This window comes from Typopeltis vanoorti, chromosome 12 (genome assembly GCF_054136105.1).
Source record: "Typopeltis vanoorti isolate ZY-2024b chromosome 12, IOZ_Tvanoo_1.0, whole genome shotgun sequence".
Lineage (NCBI taxonomy): Eukaryota > Metazoa > Arthropoda > Arachnida > Uropygi > Thelyphonidae > Typopeltis > Typopeltis vanoorti.
In genome coordinates this window covers 24,607,307-24,634,347 of record NC_143560.1, presented here as the reverse complement: position 1 = coordinate 24,634,347, position 27,041 = coordinate 24,607,307, and the positions used below count along the sequence as shown (strand labels likewise).

Here is a 27,041-nt window from a genome sequence, read left to right as displayed (position 1 = left end):
AAGAGACCAGTTAAAGGTTCCTCATGTCATGGATGGGAATCAAATCCAGATCTTTCTGACCAAAGGGCTTCATCTATACCAACTGAGCTATGGAGGCTAGGATTTGCTGAATCTCCAGTATTGGTTTTTGTTTTTAAACTGTTTCATTTTTTCTTCAATGATGTTCATGTATTTAAGTCTACAGTTCACCTCCGAAAGCTGCTCAACCTTTATTCATTTTAAAACTTTCTTACACGCTCTTCTTTTCAATATGAAATTCAATTTTTCTAATTCAAAAGTAAATAGTGATAACTTCCTATTTGAAATCCTCTGCATACTCTTGTGTTCTGAACCATTGGGAAAACCTCATTATCAAGTATAACATAGACTTTTTTTTATTTCTTGCATCTTCTCTCCATGTAAATTTGTGCATATTTTTATGTTGGAACATGGTGTTAGTAATAACTGATTCATGTCCTGAACAGAAATTCAACAGGCATTTACTATTCTTATTAGCTTTGCACTGTTCTCCAAATTTTCCCCAAACATTTCTTGGTAATCATTTCCTATGATCTCCAACAAGAACTAACTTTTTATTTTTCATTGAGCTAGCTGCCTTCTCTAATGTCTCAAAAAAAATTCCTCCATTTCTTCCTTGGTAGAACCTTCTGTGGTACCATAAGCACAAAATATGTCTCATTGTGCATTTCCCCATTCTGATATTTGCCCACATCACTCCATCTGATATTATCTGCTATTCAAGAAGATTAGCCTCATATTTAGTGTTGATTACTATAGCTACTCTCTCTTTTCTCTGATTATCATTGCCTGAAAATAACGTTTTGTATTTGTCACTTGGAAAGATCTTACCTGTTTTTGTCTTCTTTGTTTAAGTCACACCTATTATGTGGAAATGAAACTAGCAGTTCTTCTGCTAGTTTCATTTCTTTTCCATTGATGCTTCTTATGTTGATAGTGCCAATCGTGAACTCTGTTGATGTTGAGTTGAGATGTGTTCTGGGATTTGTTCCACAAGCTAACTTTTTGCTGTTCGCCATGGTGAACATTTGACGAAAACAATGGGGCTTTGTTTATCTGGGTGATACTCCAGCAACCATCAAATTCTGTCATGTTGTTCCATCATTTTACATTGTGATTTAAGCCAATAAGAATACAATTTGATAGGCTAAATCCCAAATTGCCATCCCATCCTCGTTCATTCAGTATCCAGGTAGATACCTAACAGAATGCAGAAAGTAAGGATCGGACAGTACGTCAGAAGTCCCAGATGGTTCTCCGTATTCCTTAATTTATTAAGGAATGTGGAGAATGAATTCAAGAAAATGTACCAGCTGTTGTACATTTTCTTGAATTCATTCTATCTGCACTCGCCACCTCCAAAGACAAGCCATTCCAATCATGCACTACTCTATGAGAGAAAAATCTAGCTAATTCCTTTCTTGCTTGCATTCATTCTCATCTTCCATGGATGCCTTCTGTCTTTCTATACCTTCCAGAAAATGAAAAATTCCATCTATTTGTATCCTATATGATCTTTTCAGAAACTTGAAGATCTCTGTCATATCAGCATCTCTTTCTCCTGTTTGCTACTCTCTGCAGCCAACAAATTTAGTCTGTCTTCATAATCTGCATTCCATTTTCTCAATATCATCTTTAGTACTTTCCTTTGTGCTTATATGCATTGCATTGGAAAACTATGACACCAGATCGGCAAATAGTAATTTAGTTGAGGTTGTGCCAAGCCTTGTAAAGAGGCAAAATAGTTTCTTTATCCTTGTATATCAATCTTTATTTCATTTGCAATCTTTGTTTTGTGAGCCCTAAATTTCAACTGCTTGTCTACTAAAATTCCAAAAACCCTAGCCTGAACTGTTTCTTCTAGCATAATCCCACCATTATAATTTGCCATTGAATATTGCATCACAACAAATTGCATACCTTTACATTTTCTAACATTGACCTGACAGCCATTTTCACATGCCCCACAGTTCCAACCACTTCAAATCATTCTCCAAGTACTTCATGTCAGTTGCATTTTGGATTACCCTACCTATCTTTGCATCATCAGCAAATATGCATTTGCTGATGATGCTATGAGCTGATGAGCTATATGCCTCATGTTGGAGCCTTCCCAATGTCATAATGTAAAGATTGAATAACAGTGAGCCAATGACCGATCTCTGGGCTGCACCACTAGCCACCTTACTTGTAGATTCATTCCCTACCTCTGTTCCTATACACCACTTTTTGATATCTGTCAGTTGACAATCCTCTTATCCAAGCTAATAGTTCATAATCTGATTGCATATTCTTCAACTTATGTAACAGCCTTCCATGCTGTATCCTACCAAAAGTCATAGTAATGTCGACAAGTATCATGGTGTATCCATTCCCCTCGTCTAACTGAACTGTAACATTATTCTAAAATGTGAGCATATTATTAAAAAATGACCTTCCCTTAGTGAACACATGCTGCTCATTGCAAAGTATAGAATTTCTGTCAATCCATTTCTATTTCTGTATGCAAGCTGTTACTAACTTTTGCAAATGCTTTGCCACCCCTCCAGTGAAACTGATAAGTTGTTGGACACGTGTCTTTGCACTGCCCTTGTGCAATGGAATTATCATACATTCTTTCCACTCTAGTGGAATCTTTCCTGTTCTGAGGTTCAAATTTATATAGCCTGGTCAAAGGAACAGCCAGTTCATACGAACACTCCTTTAGCATCAGTGCTGATATCTTGTCAGCCTTGTTGCCGAGTTCTTATTCACTTTGTGTAACAGCTCTATTGCTTCCAACTCATACACCTAAGTTTATTCATCTATTGAAGACATAGCAGTGAGCTCAGTGTTGCATACACCAGATTGGTAGCTTTCAGCAAAATGGGCACTCGTTGAACATTCTCTTCTGCATCTGCCATCTACATATCACCCCATATTCAGTAGAGTTTTTTTTTTTTTTTTTTTTTTTTACTTGCAACATAACAATAGAATTATTTTGGGTTGCCCTTAGCTTACAAAGACAAATACACACTTAGTTTTCTGTATAATACTTTCAATCTGGTTTGTGCCTTAAAATCTTCATAATTAATGTCATCCTTATGACATTAGTTATGAAGTACACAGTATTCCTTCTACATCATGTTTTTTTCTTAAGAATAAGAAAAAAACATGATGTAGATGTTGCATGTCCATTTCACTCATAACCTATTTATTCTTTGAAGTATAATGACAAATTCCGATATTGCATCATTTATGTATTTTTTTTTAATACTTCCCAATTTTTGCTGATATTCCTCTCTGTTGATCATAATTTCTGACTTTGTAGTTCAGCATGTAGAAGGACTTTAGGTAATATGGAATAATACCATTTTATGCACAAAATGGTTTTCTGTATTACCTGAAGTTCCTTTAACCTTTTCTGAATGAAACATCCATATACTTATTCACTTCCCAGATCAGTATACTATGACCACTGAAATCCATCTGACACTATAATCGCATCAACACTCTTTGACCTAAGTTCCTTCTGTCACAAACTACTTAAATAAGTTGTCTTGTAACTGCTCACTAAATTTAGCTTCATTCTTCTCATGAGATTTCATTCCTACCAAGTCAGTGTTTGCATAATTAAAATCACCCATTGATTAATAAATTAATACATATGTTTATTTGTCAATGCATTTCATTGTCACCAGTACCCGATCCATGAGATCTGTAACAATGTAAGAAATCAATGTAAGATCTGTAACAATGTAAGAAATTTGATGTGAGGCTCCACCTCACATCAGATAGCTTTAGACTCACTTCATCTTCATCATCAAATTCCTGATATGTACTCAAAAAGGGTATACAAGATATTAAGTTACATCATTAGTAACTTCTTATTGAAGTTACTAATGATGTAACTTAATATCCTTAATAACTTAATAGCTCCTTTTCATTCCTCCAAATCAATCTGTTATCTTTCAAGTTTCCAGTATTATCAGATCGTATATTTCTTTCTTCTATATTTCTGCCATCTTTGCTAAAAATTGTGCCTTAATATCTGAAATGTTTTACTTGTTGTGTAGGTTTGCTGTTCAGAATGCATTTTATGTTTTCAATGTTTCTGCTCCATTTCATTGTCTTTTTGTTGCGGATTTTCATACCAATTTTGCACCCTACAGTGCTTGACCGCACGACAAAAGGCATTCGAATCTAGTCGCCGACTAGAGGAACTTTTTCTAAGCCTTTTCTCGACCGGTTCCAAAGTTAGTCGATCTCTGGCACGGGCTAGCGGGTTTTTCGTCCCATAAACTCAAGAAAATCAGCCGTCGAACCCACACTATTTTCAGACATTAAATATATTGTGTTAGGGTTAAGGACCACCAGATGGCCATACTTACTAGCCGCCTTCTTCACTGCATGCTGATTAATTAGTGATAGCCTTGGGCCACCTATCTCTGATTGGCTACCAGTGGAGATTGAACTGCTCACTCAGTCTCCGAAAGTTAGATAGGGCTTAAAAATGGCCTCGCCTACTCCCTATACGGGAACAAAAAGGCGTTAGCTGATTTTTTTTTTTTTGATTTTATCACAACTAAATTTTATTTAGTTGCTCAATTCAGTCTAGATTTATTAAGAAGATTATTTATTCAAAATAATCTGGATTTATTTAGAAATATAACATCTACATAAAGTAACTAGCTGAGGTTAACATCTCAAATTTTAATATCATGTTTAATACCACTTTCATATATAATATTGTAAAAATTTGATGTAGCTTAATAATGCCAGAAAGCCTTATATCAATTTTTATAGAAGTCAAGCCATGTAAGGATGTTATAAAAATAACCTGTATGTCTATGTATATTTAAAACAGTTTGTTAATGTAAATAATCCCTATAGGAATTGTCCGTACTTGCTGCTCTAAAATGAAAATTCTAGAATATGTTGAACTAAGGCAATACCTTGCCACCAGAAAACCGTATATGTTAGCTCCTTATAAGGATAAAAAATTTGTTTGTGAAGTCCACCTGTAAATACTCAAGGTCAGTGTTAAACGGACCGACAAACTTCAGACGAATGTCCGCTGCCCAAAACAAATAGGATTAAAGGAGTACATGAGAAGAACAAAGAAAGGGTCAGCATCAGTGGAAGAACAAGGGACTGCACCGAAATGTTCGGGGTCCCATATCTTCGTGCAGGGATACAAAAGAAGGCGAATAAAAGGTGTTGGCCGGGAAATCGAGTATCGGTTCCAGGAGTTCCTCATCGGTTGTCCAGAGGTCGTTATTGAGAAGTCGCTAGCAGTTGTCTGTCAGATGTAAGCCATCGAGGATGCGACTTCAGGAGAAGTCATGCCAGAGGCCTGAAAGAAAAGATGATAGGAGCCGATCTGCCAGACAATGCATAGACCTGATGACAGCTCTTCACCGGGAGCTATTGTCCAAGGAGAAGGAATTTTCGAGCAGGAAAGAATTGCTCCATTACGTTCAACGCACATGCAAATACTTCCCAAGCCGAGAATCTTCACCCGTGCACTGGGAGGACACCGTCTCAGAAAGTTGTCAAGTCTAATGCTGGCATAAGCAGGGAGAGAAAACCTGACGCGGGAGAAAAGTGTCAGGACTCCAGTTTGAAGCCAAGTACACAGTGCGTAGCAGCCATAAAGTGAGTTGATCCGTTTGTTCAATTTTCTTGAATTATAGGAGAACTTTATTAGTGGACTGTTAAGTTGAGGCTGATGAAAATGAGCAGAGTTAATGGTTAAAAATTAGATGTTTAATAATTAATAGAAATTTATATGTGTAACAGTCAGAGAGTAACTGTTTGTCAATGGTGCATTTTGCCTATAGAATTATCTTAGTATCGGAAGGAAAGAGCTTTTGTGTGTAATAATATTTTTTTATGTGCATAACAGTTAAGAAGTAACAGTTTATTAATAGGTACCATTGCTGAGGGTAGTAACTTGTATTTGGAAGAGAGTGGTTATTTTTGTCACATTTTAAGCTAATTGTTTTATGTAGAGCTGAACTAAGCAAATTTTTCTTTATTGCAATAATAGTGTAAATTGTTTTATGTAAAATAAATGTGTTGTTTAAATGTTAACAGAGTGTCATCTGATACTGTTCTGAAAAAAAAAAGTATTAGAGCCTATTAGCGGGAACCCAGGACAAAGGATAGATAGTAGATCACGACTGCAGATATTAATTAATCAGGGATAATTTGAATGTAATGGGAAAACTACTAGACGCACTTAACACTTCTTGTTACTAGAAAACGACATCAGTGGCGCATCTTTTCAAATAATTTTCTGGTATTCAAAGAATAAGAAGGCAAGTTCGGAAGGCAGTATAGCTTAAAGAGATATTGAAGAGATAAATAGAGATAATTTATAGGGCATATAAATAAAAAAGGATAAATATGGTAAGATAAGATATATAAATAATAAATAAATACCCCCCCCCCATTTACAATATGCTCCATGTAGATGATGTGCATGCTTTTCTCACCTGATTTAACATCAAGCCTGTACCTGTTTCATTTCTGACTGCTGACTTACAACTCAAATATAGACTGAGTATCATTTGATTTAATGTCCCATTTATGCCATATAACTGTACTGCTTTGAACAGCTTTACTACCTTGTAATATGCCCTTTCGAGTGTACAAAACTTAAATAACAATCCTTGTTATATTCCCTTCACTTCTCCACTATTTATCTTAAAGCTTCATTTTAAGATAAATAGTGGAGAAGTGAAGATATGACCTGAATCCAGCTTGTTCTTCTTCAAGCTTCTCTTCCACAATATTTATTAGCTGTTTCTGAAGTATGCTTGCATAAATTTTACAGAACATTCAGCTGGGAAATTCCTCTCTAATTCTCAAATTAAGCTATATTTCCTTTTTTTTTTTTTTTAAATAGTTTTGTACTATGAGATCTTTATTCCAGTCGTCGGGAATTCAATTATCTGACCAGACCTTCTGAATAATGCAGGGTAAAACTTTTATGCTTCTATATATTTGAGCATTTCTGGTTAAATATCATCTGCTACAGCTGCGTTTCCACATTTTAGGTTTTTGATGGCTTTTTCTACTATAGGTATTGATATGTATTCCTGATTGAATTCCTGTTAAGTGTTTTATACCCCCATGCTGTAACTTCTTGTTTTATTTAGCATTATTTCAAAAGTAATCACTCCAAGCCTAAATTATCCTCAGTTTTCATGTTACCTTTATTATCTCTGATTTCTTTTACAGTAGCCTTTCTTCCATTTCTAAGCTTTTTCAATAGCCTCAAGAATATTTTTCTTGTTCCTGATATTTATTTTCTCTGTTTTTACCATAGTCTTCCCATGTCTCTTGTTTAGTTAGTTTTACATAGTGCTTTGCTTTCTTACATTTTTCTTCTGTATTATCTCAGAGTACAATTCGACTTATTTGCCAAGAACTTGCAGTAAGCTTTCTTCTTTTCATTAACTGTCTCTTTAGCTTCTTGAATCAAACATTAAGTTCTGATTTTTCTGTCCTTGCAAACAAACAACCTGCCCCTCTGGCTGAATTGGTTAATGTTTTCTTCAGGGTTTGCCAATGAATCTCCAAGATTTGAATTCAGAAGTGAAGTTTACAGTTCCTTTGAAAGCTGCTCAACCTTGATTTGTTTTAAAACTTTCTTACAATTCTCCTTCTCAGTATGAAATTAAATCTTATCCTGCTCAACACTATGTGGTGATCACTTTGAATTTCAAATCCTCTGCATACTCTTGTATCCTGAACTAACATGAAGATATCATGTTGTTTTTTATTTGCTTCTTGTATCTTCTCTCCACATGCATTTCTGCACATTTTTATCTTGAAACATTGTGTTAGTAATGAGCATGTCCTGGACAGAAATCAAGCAGATGCTTACTATTATTATTAGCTGTACTCTTTTCTCCAAATTTTTTCTAAACATTTCTATGTGTGGTAATCATTTCATATTCTGCTGTTGAGATCTCCTTTGGGTACTAACATTTCCTTAAATATTTTGTCAGATGCCTCAAAAAATTCCTCCACTTCTACCTTAGCAGAACTTTCTTTGGGACCACAGGCACAAATAAGTTTCATCTCATTATTCACTTCCCAATTCTGATATTTGCCTACATTACTAATTAATATTGGCTGCCATTCAAGAAGATTATCCTTGTATTTACTGTTGAATATAGCTGTTCCTTCTCCCTGATTGTTATTGCCTTAATATAACATCTTGTATTTGTTGGTTAGAAAAATGTCACCTGTTTTTATATTCTTTGTTTCAGGTAACACCTATTATATCGATTTGGTATTTATGCAGTTGTTCTGCTAATTCCATTTCTTTTTCCATTGATGCCTCTGATGTTGATGGTTCCAACCTTGAACTCTGCTGATTGCCCTGATTTTCTGAGGAAAACAACAGGCAGCTTGTTTACCCAAGCAGTGCACTGAATGAAATTCTATCATGCTGTGCCATCATTTTATGTTATGATTTAAGCTGATAAGAATACGGTTTGGTTGGCTAAATCACAAATTACAAATGAAATTACACCAATTTCATTCATTCAGTATCCAGGTAAATACCTAATGGGGTACCATGAAAAGCTGAGGATTGAACATTAGGTCAGAAGTTCTGGTTGGTTCTGTGCATTACTTAAAAAGCTGTGTGGAGATCTCCCAGTTATCCAGTTTTGACCTTTAAGCACCCCTTTTCTTCTTCCTTCCCTTCTTCCTGTTGTGTGGAACATGTTTGCAAATAACATGTTGCAATTTGCCTGCATAGAACTAAGCTGACAGAAAAAGATAATCGGATTGAATCTATGGTAAATGACTCTGGAATGGAAAAGGTAAAACAAAAATGGAAACGACAAAATATAATACACATAGCAAACTGGAATGTAAGACAAATAGCATATAAAGAAATAGAATTAGACCAATTATTAAATGAAAGAAATGTTAAAATAGCAGTAATCACTGAAACAAAATAGAAATTAAAAGGAACTATGAGAACTGAAAATTTTAATGTGATATACAGTGGAGTTGACAGAGACCAAAGAGCACAAGCAGGAGTCATGATTTGGATTTATAACACCCTTTCAAAACATTATAAATTATGGAATGAAAGAATAATAGAAGCTAGAATAAAAATAGATAGAGGCTATTTAACAATAATTGGTTTATATGCCCCAGAAGAAGGAAGAGAACAGGATAATATTGATTTTTATAATCAGCTACAAAACATATATAATAAAATAAATAAAAATGATTACGTAATTTTAGCAGGAGTCTTAAATGCAAGAATTGGAAACATAAAAATTAATAATAATATAGGAATACATGGAGAACATACTCTAAACAGGAAATGGTAAAAAATTGATTGACTTTGTAGTTTATAATAACCTAAAACTAATGAATTCCTTCTATAAACATAAAAACATACATAAATATACTTGGGCAGCAAGAGGATGGAAATCAGTATTAGATTATTTTATACTAAATGAAAAGGCATCAAAATTTTCACTAGATGTAAGAGTTCACAGAGGATATGAAATAAGCAGTGACCACTTCCTTGTTAAAATAAAATTAAGATTACCACCTAAATGGTTACACGTAACAAGAACAGAAAGAAAAAATTGAAATATTTGTTTATAAAACTAGACTATTGAATAACACAAATGTACAATGGCTATATGAACAAAGAATTAACCAATACCTAGAAAAAATAAAACAAAATGAAGAAATAGAAATAGAATGGCTTAATATAAAAATGATACTAAATGCAGCAGCAAATGAAAGCTTAGGAAAGACCAAAAAATTCAATAAAAGAAAAAAACTGAAGATCTGGGATGATACAATGAAAGAAATAATCAAAAAGAAAAAAGAAGCCTGATTTATTCTCACTGGAAAGACTATGAAGTAAGCTAACAAGCCTTTGATACATAAAATATACCAGATCTTAAGAGAACTGATCATTTTAGTTTATCACAACTCCATTTTGCAGAGGTAAATTTATGATATCATCATCGACATTAATATCGACATTTACTGCTTAACCATTATCACAAATGGTTAAGCAGTAAAAGATTAGAAGAGATGAAATAGAATATAAAAGAATAAGAGCCATAGCTAAAAGAGAAGTCAGAAAAAGACATAGAGAATCATGGAACAAATTTGTTTCTAATTTAGAACATGATTTATATAAAATAAGACCCAATGTATATAAGATTTTGAAACACTTAAATGAAGATACCAAAAAAAAAAAACATAAAATTAAACGCTGAATTGAAATTAGAAGAATTTCTAAATTACTACACAGAATTGTGGACAGACAAATATGTTAAAAAAGACAACTGGCAAACAATTAACAAAAATGAAATAACTAAAGAAGAATTAGAAATCAGCCTGAAAGAAACACCTGTACGGAAGCGAAATCTGGACAATAAAACAAAAGGACAAACAAAGGTTAACAACAACAGAAATGAAGTTTATGAGAAAAACTGCAAAGTATACCCTATTTGATCACAAAAGAAACGAAGATATTATGAAAGAATTAAACCAAGAACCAGTAATAGAAAAAATTAAAAAATATAAACAAAAATGGATGGAACACGTTCAAAGAATGAAAACAGAAAGATTACCAAAATAAGCCTTAAAGTACAAGCCATTAGGAAAAAGAAAACCAGGACGTCCTCTTAAACGATTCAACGATGACTTCTAAGGCCGGAACAGGCCATGCTAGGCCTAAATCCTTGATACGCATGATGATGATGATGAGAACTACAGGTCTATCTTGAGAAATAGAATCTAATTACTGTCTTCTGTTTCTCAGATCTATTGGTTTTATTACAGCCAAATGGCAGCCTAGAATTGGGCCTATAAAAAATGCAATCCTGTTAAATGTAACAGGATTGCATAAAATATAACAACAGTTTTATATTTTAAATTTATGGACAGTTGTAGACCTTATTCTGCACTTCTGGAAGAAATCTGAATTCTGCATGGTCATTAATCTTCATCAGTCTTACAGTAGCCTTTCACCTCTTCAGGCATTGGCTTCTTTCCTTGTTTCTCCAGAATGATGCTTCCTTTCTTATCTTACAGTGGCATTTATCATGTTCCTTTTACATGTGATCATGATATTATTGTTTAATGGGAAGCTCAGTATCTAAAACAACCAGGATACTTTGTTTCTCAGAACAGTTGGGTTTGGCTTAGCATACATCTCTTCTATTCACAGAGTTAATGGAAAAAGGCTAGAGTCCTCAACAAAATTTATTCTCACTGGAAAGACTATGAAGTAAGCTAACAAGCCTTTGATACATAAAATATACCAGATCTTAAGAGAACTGATCATTTTAGTTTATCACAACTCCATTTCGCAGAGGTAAATTTATGATATCATCATCGACATTAATAAGCTATACACAATTATGTTACTGTTGCATCTGTCACGCTTTTGTGTGAAACATACATGAAATAATATATGGTAGACTAGCCTTTGTTTATCATTTCATGTGGGTTTGCATGCAGTCATGTTGTTGACTGTCAAAATTAATTTGTTTGGCTAATCATGTTTCAGTAGTTGTTATTTATTTATTTATTTATTTTTGTCTTTTTTTTTTTTTATTATTTATTTTTTGAGTTGTTGCAATTACACCAAGGATGGTCATTAAAAGAATGCCAAAAAATTGTGTTCATATTTGAACACAATTTTTCTCACATATCCATCAGTCCATTCTCCATTCTCCATTTTTTTTTTTTTTTTTTTTTTTTTTTTTTTTTTTTTTTTTTTGTTAGAGCCTCTTTTATCCATATGAGACAAAAAAAATATGTGTGTAGGTACTTGCACCACACACATGTAAAGTTGGGGTTCTGACTGGTTAGTTAACCCTTTAACGTACCAATGAAAAATCAGAAAGCGGTCATTTTTCTGCCAATTTTTTGGGCAAGGGTGATTTGCTGGATCAAATTCATCATTATTTGAAAAATAATGATGAATTTGTGCAAACGCAAACGAAATAGCCGATACGTGCCTTTGGCAACTTTTCTCGGCTGAAAGGAAATAGGCACAAGATTGTCTAGCATCTATATTCGGTTGTATTTATATGTGAAACCAAAATTCAAAATCAATTTTGGTGCAGTAAACTAAAGACGTGTCACAGATGTCTTTGTATGTTAAGGGGTTAATGAAATTTGATAGTTCGACATATGAAAGATATAGGGTGTCAGATAGTTCAATAGATGATGGAAGATGAAACATGCCCAAAGTTATTTTGCTACTTGTAAAGCAGAACAACTTTTGAAGCTTGTTAAGAATCTGTATATTCTTTATAAATATATGCTTATTTCTTGTGACAATAGTGAATAAAATATTGTCTGGCAACTGCTGTTTTTTTCTTCCTAGTTAGCATTGGGAAAAATGATGGAACAAGGTCCTGTACTTATTGTTACTTTTCAAGCCCAACAGATTGTTGTTCTCAGAGATTCCAATGGGAATGTGGTGGAAGGAGATCCAGTAAGTAACATTACATTAGGCTGAGCTGTTTTGTTAATAATTAGACTTATGTGATACAGTAATTATCTCAAGTGAAAGTGGTGGGAATTTATTATTGGGAAGCTGATATTTTCTGCTCTGTAAAACAAAGTGATCTTTAGAACATGATATGCAGCATTGTGGTTATTATGATGCTAATAGAGTACAGCAGAAAATAATTTTAGCTCTACATTCTCTTAGCATAACTATAAATAACGATGACACACACACACCACAATGCTTCTTTTTTCCAAGCCCTCACCAGCACGACATTGATTTTTTTTTTTTTTTTTTTATGTGACTCCCATCCACGAAAGATTTATTTATGAACCTATAGTGTATCTGTACTGTGCGTGGGTTAAGGATTTTTTTAATATTTTTATTGACTTCAGAGTTTATAAGGCAGAACACTGGGATAAGATGATAACATTTATTTTAATTGACAACACAATGTTTCATCCTAATTGCACAAGATTTCTTCAGGTGTATTAATATACAAACAAACTATTAGACAAAACAATAGGACTAACAAAGGTGACAACTGTTATGCAGTTATAGGAAAGACTAATGTTATTTTAAAATATTTCTAAATGTATCTTGCTTGTTTATGCATTCATGTGCATATGTTTGGCTAATGAAGGCTAGGATGCATTCTGACGAGTTGATACTTGGGTTAATATTTAGGATCTAATGCCATTTCCAAAGAGAACCAGATGTTTCTCTCCATTGTATCATAGCAACGGTGTAATAGTTCTGATTTATCCCATAACACTCGATGTCTCATTTGCAAGCAAGCATATCAAAGGCTTATAAAGAGACTGCTTCTTCATAGTTACTCATCAATATATTTCTGAATATTCAGTGATCCTTTTGAGTCCACTTTTGCAATATATTCCCTGAACTTCAATTTTTTTTTTTTTTTCTATCATTAACCCCATATTCCTGGTCTCATCAGTATCTTGTCCATTTCCATCTATGTAATACACAGCTTAGTTTTCTCATCCTTATGTTGATGTTTAGTGGAGTAAACACATCTGGAAATAATAATTACTAACTAAATTAATTTAGCTGATAAGTCAGTATTTCCTTGGTCACCAAGGCATCTTCATGTGCATGCAGGCACTAGTGCAGCATTTCCCAACATGGGGCATACACCCCACAGGGGGAGAAATTTGAATATTTTGGAGAAAAATCAATGCAAAATTGGTTCCTCCACATTCACCAGACTCTCTTGCTGTTCCCAGATCTGAAGACTTTCTTGAAAGGATGCAGATTTTTATCTTTTCTAGCATTCAACATCATGCAATAATGTCCTGAACAAAGGCAGTATTATCTAAGTGCATTGCTGAACAAGGGGATTATGTTGAAGGTGATAGCCACTAGTTCAGAGGTAAGTAAATGTAGTATTCAGTGTGTTTGTGAATTGTCACACATTGTACACAACCTTACACATAAACATAACCAGCCATCCTTTACCAAAACTGCCAGTCTATTTCATGATCTCTGCATCATATTTAAAAATATTGCCCTTCTTAATTTAGCATTATAAGCAAATAATGTGAATTCTCCCCCCCCCCCCATGTGGACACACAAAAAATCATTTTCAGTGTCGTTAATATATGGACTGTGTGACCTGTTCATCAGCTATCCTATCATCTTAACACCTTTTATCTTTCAAATACATACATGCCATAATGGGATTTAAACTAGTGTCTTGCAGAATGGCATTTTGTCCATTCTCGTGTGCTCCAACTTACATATTTGGTTCTTTGCAGTATCCTGACAAATGCCTTTGCAAAGATTAAGTACTAGATTTTCACAAGCATTTCTTTTAACCAACTATAAAAATTAATTACTCAACTGTCACCTTATTGTGGAAAGTAGGAAAATTATGGAGACACCACTTTCTCTTCACAATGCTCTTATTTACTCATTCCTGAATTCTCCCTTTACTTAACTTTTTTTTAGTCTATCTTAAACACCGCTCAGGCTTTTATATCATGGAACTCTTTTGCTCTCATTCCACTACCTTCCCAGCAGTGAGACTTGTTTCCACATGGAGAAGTTCCTTTTACTCACTGTATAACAGAAGAACTTTTTGAGATCTCTTAAACCTGCAATCTTATCCAGTTCTCTCGAACACCACTTGACCAATTACCATGTACAGCTAACATCCTCTCCCTGCATCTTATATCATGCACTGTCCTAAGTTGCCTTTCGAGTTTTATGTATAAGCAAATTTCATTAATGGTTTGAGACTATCACATAAGAGGTCTAAAGCAGCTTGAAGTAGTCCCATGTGTAGTTAACAGAAAGATTTTTGGATTATCTAACTCTTAATAAATACAGATATGCACACACAGTTGCTTTTATATTACAGATTTGCAACCCTTTATGGGTAGGACTGTCATTATATACATATCATCAGTTTCCTTATATGTACCCTCAAGGACTCTTCAGGCTACTATGACAGCACTACAAGATTAAGTTTACATTATTATTAATCTCATATTAACAATTTTCCTCCAAATTCTGTTGATTCAGAACATTTTGCTACTTTTTTTTTCAATATTTATCTTCTGTATTCTTACTGAACATTTCCCGTTACTTTTTGTCTAGCTACTTTTACACATAACTTATCTGTCTTTTAGGATATCTGCTGACTTATTTTGCCAGCAAAATATAAGCCAGTTAATAAACTTCTTTTTATAATGTAGTTTGTTTGGTGTTGTAATATCATTAAAATAAGTTATGAATAATGTCCTGAGCGTGTCAACTAGATACTTTGAATTGAGTTAAATACTTCATCTGAGATCAGTAATAGAATTTCCTTAGGAAACAAATCTGATTAGTGTTTCAGCAATTAAAATACATTGAATACAAGGAAATCATTCATCCTCATATATATATATATATATATATAAAGAGAAGAAATAGTATCTAATTTCATGTGTTCAGTATTATTCTTCATAAATATCTCAGATAATTCTTGATGTCTTTTCTGTTAATATCTTTAAATTGTCGTCTTAATGTTTCTGATAATGCAGTATCCATCGACACATCATCCCAGTTGACGGGGCCAGTTTTTGGTATAAGTGGCTTCAGGCTTCATTTATATAAGAATGATTTTATTAAGTCAGAAATAAATTTCCACCACTTTGCAAATATGGTTTTGTAAAGCTGTTTGTTTCAGTTTCAGCACTTACTTGTATTGATATTTCATTAATCTTTCTCACCATGATAAAATATTATTATTTTGGTAACCTCCATGGAGTCAGCAGAATCATCATGGGAAGCTCACTCAACCAGCAACATGTCTATCATAATGAGCTTTGAAGTTATTTACACCACCTGCATTCACAGTGCACTCTGACAATGCATTCCACTCACTGTCAACTTGCCACATGAAAAATCTACTCCTCACACCCTTCTTCACCACATCTTTATGCAACTTCCAGGGATGGCCGCTTGTTCTTCCCATCTTAACATCCACTTGTTTTATAATTCCTTCTGTATTAATCTGATAGAATCCCTTAACTAATTAAGTTCTTTATCATATCTCCTCTTTTTCTCCTATCCACCAATCTCTGTAATCTGTATTCTCTCAAACACTCTTCATAACCAACACTCCAGAGTCCTGATATCACTTTGGTTATTCGTCTTTGGACCCTCTCTAGTGTTTCCATTACACTGTGAAAACTAGGTGTTCAAATCTGAGCACAATAGTCCATAGGTGGTCTGACCGATGCCTTATATAGAGGCACTACCACTTCCTTTCCATGTACTTATCCCTACATGGAAACATACATTCCCCACACTAATCTGAACTGCTGGTTCTCCAAAAGATGGGCCAAGACTACAAATGAAAAATCAAGCATACCATAACTGGCTTACATCAAGAACTCCATCCTCCTTTAGTGTTTATACTTAAGCCGAAATAGATGCAAGAAAACTATCAACACTTCCAAAACAGAGTTTGAAAGATCAAAAAGTAGGATATGCGCAGCCTGCCCAAACATCAGTCAAATCTTTTGGTCTCTTACCAAAGCAGTTGGTCGTAACTTTTGCCCAACACTATTCTTTCTTACCTCGATTATACACAGATGACTCCATTGCATCATCAGAAAAAGCCAATCTTCTGGCTTCATACTTTGCCTCCAATGCACGCCTAACTACAATGGTAAATGTCCTCCAACCATTCCAGCTGCCCAATATGCAATGCCTCCATATCCTTTTGCAGAAAGAGATTTAAAAAAAAAATATTGTATAAATTAGACACAAAAAAAGTCTCCTGGCCCTGAAAGCATTCCTCCAATTCCTAACTCCTATCCTATTATGCTTCCTGTATGTACCAGTGGAGAAAGAGTCTGGAAACTGGTTTATATTCAACCCATTCCCAAGAAGGGTGACAAATTACTGCCATTTAACTACTACCCTATTTCACTCACCTCAGTCCTATCTAAAGTAATGGAAAAAATCATCAATTCCCAACTCCTACACTACCTTGAAGGCACCCAGCTAATAAATGACCACCAGTATTGATTCCGTCACTGCCAATCAACAAGAGATCTACCCACATGCTTGTGGAGAGGTATTATTTTTCCTTCTTTCCGCTCCTTAGGAATCTTCCCCACTGCAAGACTTTCGTTAAATAACCAGGTCAAGGGCATGGCTAACTCTTTTGCACATTCTTTAAAAATATGTGGTGATGTGTTATCCATTCCCACAGCCCACATATATTTTTGTTGCTTCTTCTAATTTAAATTTGTCTAATTAAATTCTAATTTAATTTTCTGCTAGCTTGGTTGGCCGAGTGGTTAGTGTATCCACTCTCCAGCCAAAAGGCTGCAGGTCTGAATCCCCTGTGAGGCATGGTTGTTTGTGATTATCTGTGAAAATATTAGTGGTTGTGGGCGGTAGATGGCGTTGGTGTAGTTGTGGCTTGTTGTAGTTGGTGGGTGGAGACAGAGAGTTGTAGAGTAGGTGCCCTTCCTTGATGAGTCTTTGGATTCCCTGGAGGTGTCACGTAATAATAATAATTAATTTAAAAAAAAAAAAAAACTGTTTTCAATGTCATGATTTGATCAGACAAAGTACTGCTGAATTTATCAAGTATGATTATTTAGTTAGTGAAAATCTAAGTATTGTACTTGCATAAGAAGGAATAATATCATTAATAAATCTCTTATTAACTACAATCACTATCACTACTGGATTTCCTGTGTTTATAATTTTTATATTTTCTTATTATGAAATTCATTTCCAATTTTTAATAATTCATTTTCCATATCATATCATATCAATTTAAATCTATTCCTGCACCTTTTTACCAGCCATTTATTTATTTATTTTAAAGTTATTATAACTTCAAAATGCTTCTTAAACATATTCACTATATATTTGCTTTTCTCCACTAAAATGAAAAATAGCTGGAGTCTCTTGGTTACCAACAGAATTATACTTTTTAAGTTATTCACATTATTGCCTGCAGGAATGTTAAATACATCAAATTGTATTATTAAATATAATCAACAGTAATCCACGTGACTTGTAAGTAACCACTTTGTGTTATTTGTATTTATTCCAGCTGCTAAAATATCAGTATAATATCTTGAGTAATTCAATTCACCATTTTTAAAATGAATGTTATAATCAGCTATAAGATATTTATCCTCAGCCAAACTCTTAATAAATTATTAAATACCATATTTTTGTTTTGGCCATTCTGTTTTCCGTATACCAGGGGTGGTCACAACGTGGTTCGTGAGCTGCATGCAGCTTGCATCCACGCATAACGCAGCTCTTCTTGCTGTACCAGGAAAAAATAGACCAAAAGAGAAGAGGAGACAGCAAAAAAGAGGAACAGAATAAAAAAAAAATTGAGAAGAGGGAGAGAAAAACCAGGGTTAATAAAAATTACTGCAATATAGTTATTTACTAGTAGAGGCCTTCCTTGTATCCATTTTCTTAGTAAGCTCCTTAAAATTAAGTGTGTAATTAGTTAAAGCAGTTCTTTCATGCTCGTTCAAATGTTCATCATTTAAAACAGATCTATATTTAGATTTAATAAATTTAAGAGTCGAATATAGTGCTTCACAGGAGCACGTGGTCCCAAAAATGGAGATAAGTTTTCTGGCACATTGCGTAAGTGTGGGATACTGTTTTCCAGAACTTGTGATTCAATAATTTGCTTTACTAGCTTTAGTCCTTCATCTTCTTGAAGTTCCAAAAGCTCCACTTCTGCAGCTGTGACATCCATCACAATTGGTTTTGAAATAGGAAACTGTGCTCAAGCATATTCGTGAGGAAAGGATTTTCCAAAAAGCGAATATAGGCTTAAGTTCTCGAAGGTCCCAAAATCAATTGTTGAGTTCTTTGGCCAGATCATTTAATTTGCTAACATAAGATCCCATTTCTAATTCCACTCCTGGTGAATTTTTCAATATTTTCTTTAGACAAAGTGATTGAAAGTTTTATTTTCCAAGTCTCTCTGGAAAAGTTGCAGTTTGCTTTGGAAGCTTAGCATGGTCTGTGCTACATCGCTTATTAGTTTTTCTTTCCCTTGAAGTGAAATGTTTAATATCTCTAGATATTGGAAAAAATCTGTGAAAAATGCTATGTCTAACAACCACTGAGTGTCTTCAAGATGAGGGAAAATTTCTCCTTCTGTCTAAGAAACTGTTTGATTGGCACATGATTTTTTTGCATGATACCGAAGCTTTTATAAGTGCAACATCGAGCTTCTTTGATGTCAGAGTCACATGTTGTATCTTTCAACGCTATCAAGTTCAATAGCTCTTCCTTGACGTCCAGGTCATGAGATACCAAACAGACAAATGTAGCTAGTTGTGGTTTGTCCTGAATATCTATAGATTTATCCAAAGCCAGACTAAATGCAGAACACTTTTTTAAGTTATGTTGTTTACAGTGTCAGCACTAATGACAGAAATTCTCTTTTTAATTTCATGTCTGGAGACTGGCATCTGTTCAGTCAGTTTGAGTAAGTTTTTTTATTATCCAGGTCTAAAACTGAAATTATTTGTGCAATATTAAATGCTGAAATAAAACTAGCCTCGGTTGTAACATCAGCCTGTTTAGTAAACATGGACATCGATTTACTCTGACCGTGGAGTTGTTCTTTCAAAGTTGAAAATTTAGTTCCCCTCAGATCTGAGCCAAGAGGAAATTCTCTACTAAAATTACTGTGATGCATGTCATAATGACTCTTGAGATTGCTGGCTTTGAATTATGCAAGTGTTGTTTGGCATATGGCATACATTGGTTTACTTTGTCATTTCACAAAAAGAAACTCCTCTTCCCACTCTGACCTAAAACTTCCATTGACAATAACAAGCACTGTCAATGGATTCACCAAAAAATATGTTAAACGATGCCGATAGATGAGCACCTGAAGTTTAACTAACTTGTTGTGGCAGGCAGGTATAGCTGTTGTGTCCCCACCACCCACCTCGCCATGCACACACTCACTCCCATACCATCGCATTGGTCAAAGGTTGCTGCTCTTCTAAGCTTTACCAGAATTATTTGGCTCCAAAAGGACATGTAGTTAGTCACCCTTGCTGTATACTGTAGAATAACAATAACAATGCTTCTAATTTTGCATGTTGCTGTATTTACAGTTATTGTTTCCCCCGATCCATTTGCAATGTTGTTTTTAACAAGTTTTGCAGAACACCAGTTTATTTCAGTATCTGTTGAAGGATTGTTGAAGTAAACCACTTTGTATTACTTGAGATGCTATTTGTAAACTTGTTCTGAATCTAACTTTATATGTTTAGATAGATTTTGTCAGTGTAAATTATGTCATTGCTACCATTTCTCAAGAAGACAAATCTAACATCAATATCTGAAATTATTTTTCTTAAATCCTTAAATAATCTAAAGAACTGTCTTAATTGAATCAACAATTTAATTTTATTACTTTTTTTTTTATCAGTATCCATCTTTTAGTGAATCCTTTATTGTATGATGCATTAGGTTTTAATCTACTTAAGATGTTTCTTTTAGAGTTGCACGGTGATCAGCATTCATTTTAGAAATTATGGACTTTACCAAAACATTATTTACAAAAAATATTACAAAAAAAAGGACATCATTGTTACTAAAAGAAAGCTATCTATAAGAAAGAATGTTTGCTCATGTTATTATAAATAGAATTTAGCTTGATATAGTTTCTAAATAATTAATTTGTAATTTTTTTTCCCTACTACTGGTCGTGCCAGTAGAATAATCTGTGATCAATCATTGTTTCTCTAGCTTACTGTATGTAATGTAACTCAGCTTGTCCTGTATATTTGTATATGCTCCAGATGGTGATCTTAATATGAAGATCGAAACATTGGAAAATTAAAAGTTATTTATAACATGGTTGTAAAGTCCATAATTTCTTTGGACTACTGTTTGTTTTTTTATTTTTTTAAAAATTTTTTTATGTTTTTTATATATATAACTTAGATGGCGCCGTATTAGGACTTCAGTCTTGTGTGGCACGCTGCAATTACTTATACTAACCCCACTGTTACACCGGATTGTAGTTGTCTCGCATTTGTAACAAACTTTGTTTGTGTGCTCTGGAGATGCTGTATATAATACCAGCGGAATATTAGCTTTTAAGTTAATAGATAGTTATTTTCTTATCGATCTGTGTTTGCATCAATATCGTTTAAATCCAATTCAAAATGTGTGACGAATGCATAAGCCTATCCACGTGGTTAAGATGTTTTCATTCTCTCTTGAGTTCCCTGTGTGGTCTTCTGCTCCATTACATATTAAAATCTGTTGATCTGCTAATTCTGATGTGTCAGTATAAAGTAACATATTGGTAGCTTCTGATATAGAGTAATCTTCAGTGAAATTTATAACATGGTTAATATGATGAACTAGCGAAGGTGATTCAATTTCTTCCAGACAGGCTTTTATTAGTATACAATTCTGATCATATAAGCAAATTTCCTGTATTAACTAATGTTACATTATCATCTCCAGTTGAAGAACCATCTTGTTTGGTGATTTATATTATTTCTTGACAGAGATAACTACAAGAATATTATCATTTATATCTTTAATACTTATTAGTCTCTTTATTTATTTATTATTATTATTTTATTTATTATTAATACTTATTAGTCTCACTCTCTCAAAAACTTGAATCTATTTTCAGGATAAAATCATGAGAGTGCACTATGTGTGGGTACTATGTAGAGATCAATCAGAAATAGATCCCTTGGCAGCATGGAAGCTAATGGATTTCTCTGCTAATAGTTCTCAGCAGTGGTTGTGACATTGCTAAAGTAGATAGATACGTAAGTCAGTGTGTTGGTATAAGATAGTACTTAATCATGCTCATTTTTGTTCATTTTTACTTGTCAAATAAGCTATCTATGAGAGATTGTTATCATTGTTTTTGTTGAGAGTTTGTTTTTATGAATTAAGTAGTTTGCTATAAATATCATAAAGTCAATGGTAAACTTGGGCCAGTTCTCTAGAACCTGAGGCTGTTAAATTTTTAAACTTTGGAGAACTCATTGTTAAGCATATATAGGACATTAACTTACCAGGTTAATAGTATATAGGTCAAACTTATTAACTTTAAAATAATTTTCAACTTAAAACACAGTTATATATATGTCATATTTTCAGTGCCATGTCTTCATGTGTTGAAAGGGGGCTAACTGAAAACAGCTTCTGTGATAATAATACTAACATTATTTGTAGAAATTAAATACAGAAACTAAACTTAAATTAATAATTTTAATAGATGTATAATTTTCACTCCCTCAATCCTACCTGCTACCTCAATGTGGTGAGAGAATGAACAGTCAATGTGGGTAATGTATGCTGCTTTCATACCTAGGGTGGCCCTTCTGGAGGCTACATCACCATTCCCTCTGCTTTGGTCCAGCCAACAACAAGTAGGGCTAACAACCTGCTTGTATGCTGTAAAAATTAAATGCTCATAGAAACAACATAAGATGCAAACAGATCTGATTGAGAGAGAACAATGGGACCAAAGGTACTGAAAATGAACACATTAATGATCAGGAAGTTGGAACATTCATTCCATAAATCAAAAACAAGGGAAATACCTCTGTAATTCTCACATTCAGTTTTATATAAAAAGGGAAATAAAACTGAATGTGAGAATTACAGAGGTATTTCCCTACTGAGTGTTCCTGGCAAGATCTATGCAAGTATACTTGAGAAACGGTTGAGAAGAATTGTGGAAGAAAAGCTTGGTGAAGAACAAGCTGGATTCAGGCCAAATAGAGGCTGTCAGGATCAGATCTTCACTTTAAGACAAATAGTCGAGAAAGCATGGGAATATAACAAAGATCTGTATTTAAGTTTTGTCGATTTGGAAAAGGCATATGACAAGGTGCCAAGAGAGAAGCTATTCAATACGCTGCAGTTATATGGTGTCAATGGGGCATTATATCAAGCAATACTTAGTCTTTATTTGAGTTGTGAGTCAGCAGTTAGAATTGAAGGAAGTACAGGAAGATGGTTTAATGTTAAATCTGGTGTGAGACAAGGATGTACATTATCCCCTCTGTTATTCATTATCTATATGGATCACATTATGAAGGAATGTGGTATTAAACCTGATATCAAAATTGGAGATGTTAATGTCAGCTCTTTGCTTTATGCGGATGATGTTATACTTCTAAATAAATCCGCTACAAGTCTGCAAGATTCTCTGACTAAATTGAATAGCTGTTGTAATAGATATGGTATGAAGGTCAGCAATAAAAAGACAAAGACAATGAAAATAGGCAGAATCATTGAAAATGTCAACTGTGTTGTGAATGGAGAACCTGTGGAACAAGTAAAACATTTCAGCTACTTAGGCACAATTTTTACTGACGATGGTAAACTAAATATAGAAATAGACAACAGAATCAGCAAAGCTGGTATGGTGGGAAGTCAATTGAATAAATTCATATGGAATAAGAAAGAAATTAGTCGGAACACTAAATTAGCTGTATACAAGACTGTGTTCAAACCAATTTTAACTTATGGATCTGAGAGCTGGGTCAGAAGTAAAACACTTGACCAAAGACTAGAGACCGCAGATATGAGAGTCCTGAGAAAGATTAGAGGCGTGAACAGATGGCATCAATGGTAATATCATATTAAAAATGAGGATATTAGGAAAGAACTTGACATTGTCAGCATCCAGGAATGCATTAGCAGAGCTAATCTCAGATGGTATGGTCACTTAAATAGAATGGGAGAGGAAAGATTAGCAAAACAAGTGTTCTCTGCCAGGTTGGCAGGAAAACGACCCAGAGGAAGACCAAGATATAGGTGGATTGATACGGTACAAAGTGCCTTAGACGATAGAAATATAAGATCTGATAATGTTGGAGTCTTGATAAGTAACAGACTGATTTGTAGGAAAATTGTAGATAGGAAGTTAGTAATGATGTAATTTTTTCATGTAGTACTGTCATATCCTGTACACCCCTTGAGGGTACATGGCAGGAATTTGATGATGATGATGATGATGATGATGAAGAATTAATTAAAGAATTGGATAAGGAAAATATAAAAATAGCTCGCATATCAGAAACAAAAAAGAGAGGGAAAGGAATGCATAAATTAAATAATTATCACATATTTTTAATGGAGTAGAGAAATAAGAGAGAGCTAAAGCAGGTGTAGGAATAATAATGTGGGTTTTCAAAATGAAATAAAAGAATGGGAATACATGCAGTATCCGATAGGATACTAAGAATAAAAATAAAATTGCAGAATAAAACTAAATATAATCAGTGTCTGTAGTCCTGAAAAAGGAAAAAACCAAAAACAGAAGTATAAAGAATGGAGAAGTATGAAAACAGTAAGTATGAAACACTACAGAAAGCTGTAATGATATATATATATATATATATATATATATATATATATATATATATATATATATATATATCATCAACTGAATTAATAATATTTGCAAGAGACTTAAATGCAAGGAAATAGTGTAATACCAGGCATATGTCAATGATTCAGTAAAATAACTCAAATGAAATGAATAAGATTGCTTTAGTTTTGTACAGATAACAAATTTAGAATAAATAATACATTTTTTAATCACAAGTCAACAAAAAGGCATACCTGCCATAGATTATATAATAACAAATAGAACAATAAAATATTTAGATTCCAACAAAATATAAATAAAGTAAAAAATAAAGAAATACAAGGAAATAAATTTAAAGTTGAATTATTACAAGAAGACAGTATGAGAATATTTCAGCAAAATAGACTAAAAAAAAAACAATTTCAGAAAAAAAAAATGCTATCAGTAATGAAGAAGTTATAGATTCTCATTGGGAAAAATTCAAAATGAACATTAAACAAGCATCATATGAAGCACTGGGACAGAAACAAACTGGAAAATAAAAAACAAGTTTCTTGGTATACTGAAGAAATAAAAGTACAGGCAGCCCTTGGTTTACAGCGATTCACAATAACGGCAGATGCCTGCGCATGCTTTTTTACTGTAGTGTTGTCTGACTGAGAAACGATGCTAGCAGGCACTCTAGTATTTGAGTGTTTACCGAGCTACTATGTATCAAACTTAGTTTTATTGTTGAATCTACTTAAGTGTTCTATTTAATTTTTTTTACATAAATACGTATTTAAATTGAGAAAGAATGTAATTACATACCATGTCTGATAAAAGAAGTGCAGAAAAGTTAGCAGAACTTGGTGTTAAGAAGGTGCAGAAATCAATCACACTTGAAAAGAAGATGGAGATGATTCGAAAAATGGGAGATGGGCAGACACTTGCTAATGTCTGTAGAAGTATGAACTTACCTCCATTGACTGTTACTACAATTATGAAAAATGCAGATAGAATAAAATAGTCTGCACAACAATCTATGGCAGTACTAAATGCAAAACATGTAAGTTATAGCTGGGGTAGACTTAATGAAAAATTATCATCATTATGGGTGGATGACTTGAATCAGAAAAACATTCCTCTGATGCAGGCTGTTATAACTGAGAAAACCAAAACAATTTTTGAGGATCTTAAAAAGACAGATGGAGGCAAAGAAACATTTTTAGGAAGCAAGGGTTGGTTCATGAGATTTAAGTCTCGAAGTAAGTGTCATAGTGTCAAATTATGTGGTGAGGCGGCAAGTGCAAATGTTGCGGCAGTTGCTGATTTTCCTAAAGAATTTCAAGACTATGTAGAACAAGGAAGTTATCCTCCTGCTCTCATTTTTAATGTTGATGAGACTGGGCTCTACTAGAAAAAAATTGCCATCACGCACCTTAATTTCCTGTGAAGAACGTTCTGCTCCAGGTTTTAAAGCTGCAAAAGATAGACTTATGCTTTTGTTGGGTGCAAATGTCTCCGGAACTTTGAAGCTTAAACCAATGTTGGTGTACCATTCACAGGTGCCTTCAAGGGTCTAAAAGCCATGCTGCCAGTCTATTGGAAATGGAACAAGAAAGCTTGGGTTACACAAGACGTTTTTATAGATTGGTACACAAATTATTTTTGTCCTACCATGCTTCGTTTCTGTAAAGAAAATAATTTGTCAGCCAAGGCATTGCACTTGCATTTGCACACAACATTTGCACTTGCCGCCTCACCACATAATTTGACACTATGACACTTACTTCTCTTGGATAATGCCCCTGAACATCCTCAAAATCTTGCTGAAGTAAGAACACCATTGGATGTCAAGGTTGTTTACATGCCCCTAAACACAACATCGCTTTTGCAACTGATGGATCAGAGGATTATATCAATCTTCAAAGCCGATTACCTTCGTATAACATTTATGGAAATGGTAAGAGTCTTGGACACTTCAGCAAAAACTACTAAAGAGTATTGGTGGTCATTCGATATTTTGAAGGGCATTAGCAACATCAAGGCAGCTTGGAACAAAGTCTCAGCAAAGTGTTTAAAAGGAGCATGGCGAAAACTTCTTCCAGGATTTATTCATGACTTCGAGGATTTTGAGCAAGAGGGGAATGATATTGAAGACATTACCAAGCTTGTGTGAGAGGTGGGATTGGGTGATATTACAGCTGAAGATGTGACAGAAGTCTTAGAGAGCCATGATAAACTGCTTTCCAATGAAGACTTAAAAGAATTAGCTGAACAATTAAGTCAACATCCAAAGGAGGAGAAAGAAAATGAAGAAAATTGTTCTCTTGTAATTTATATTTTGCATTTTCTCTTTTCATGTTATGCACATGAAAGTCTTCTAAGAAAACAAAACTAGTTGTGCATTCAAATAATAAATACTTTTTTCTATTTTGTTATCCCCCAGCTTTTAATCATTTAAGTTTCTTCAATTATGTCGTGTAGCCAAGTAAATCCGTTGCATCACACACATGCACACAAATATAACAAGACAATGATTAGGAATATATTTATTTACAATAATATTTCCCAAAAAGCAGATAACCAGAGATTATCCTGCCTGTTTAAATTAAGGTGATGTAAAAAGGCCTCACAGCTCTTTTT

General features: G+C 33.9%; 1 protein-coding gene across 1 annotated transcript in view; it reads left to right on the top strand.

Annotated features, from left to right (window-relative positions):
• The window catches only part of LOC150100633 (mitochondrial import inner membrane translocase subunit TIM44), a 209,221-nt gene that overhangs the window by 162,750 nt on the left and 19,430 nt on the right, over window positions 1–27,041 (top strand). Inside the window, exons 13-14 of the mRNA XM_090401400.1 lie at window positions 12,401–12,511; window positions 21,711–21,852. Of these exons, the coding sequence (XP_090257526.1) occupies window positions 12,401–12,511; window positions 21,711–21,830 (231 nt within the window). The 3' untranslated portion in view covers window positions 21,831–21,852. The remainder of the gene's footprint in view (window positions 1–12,400; window positions 12,512–21,710; window positions 21,853–27,041) is intronic.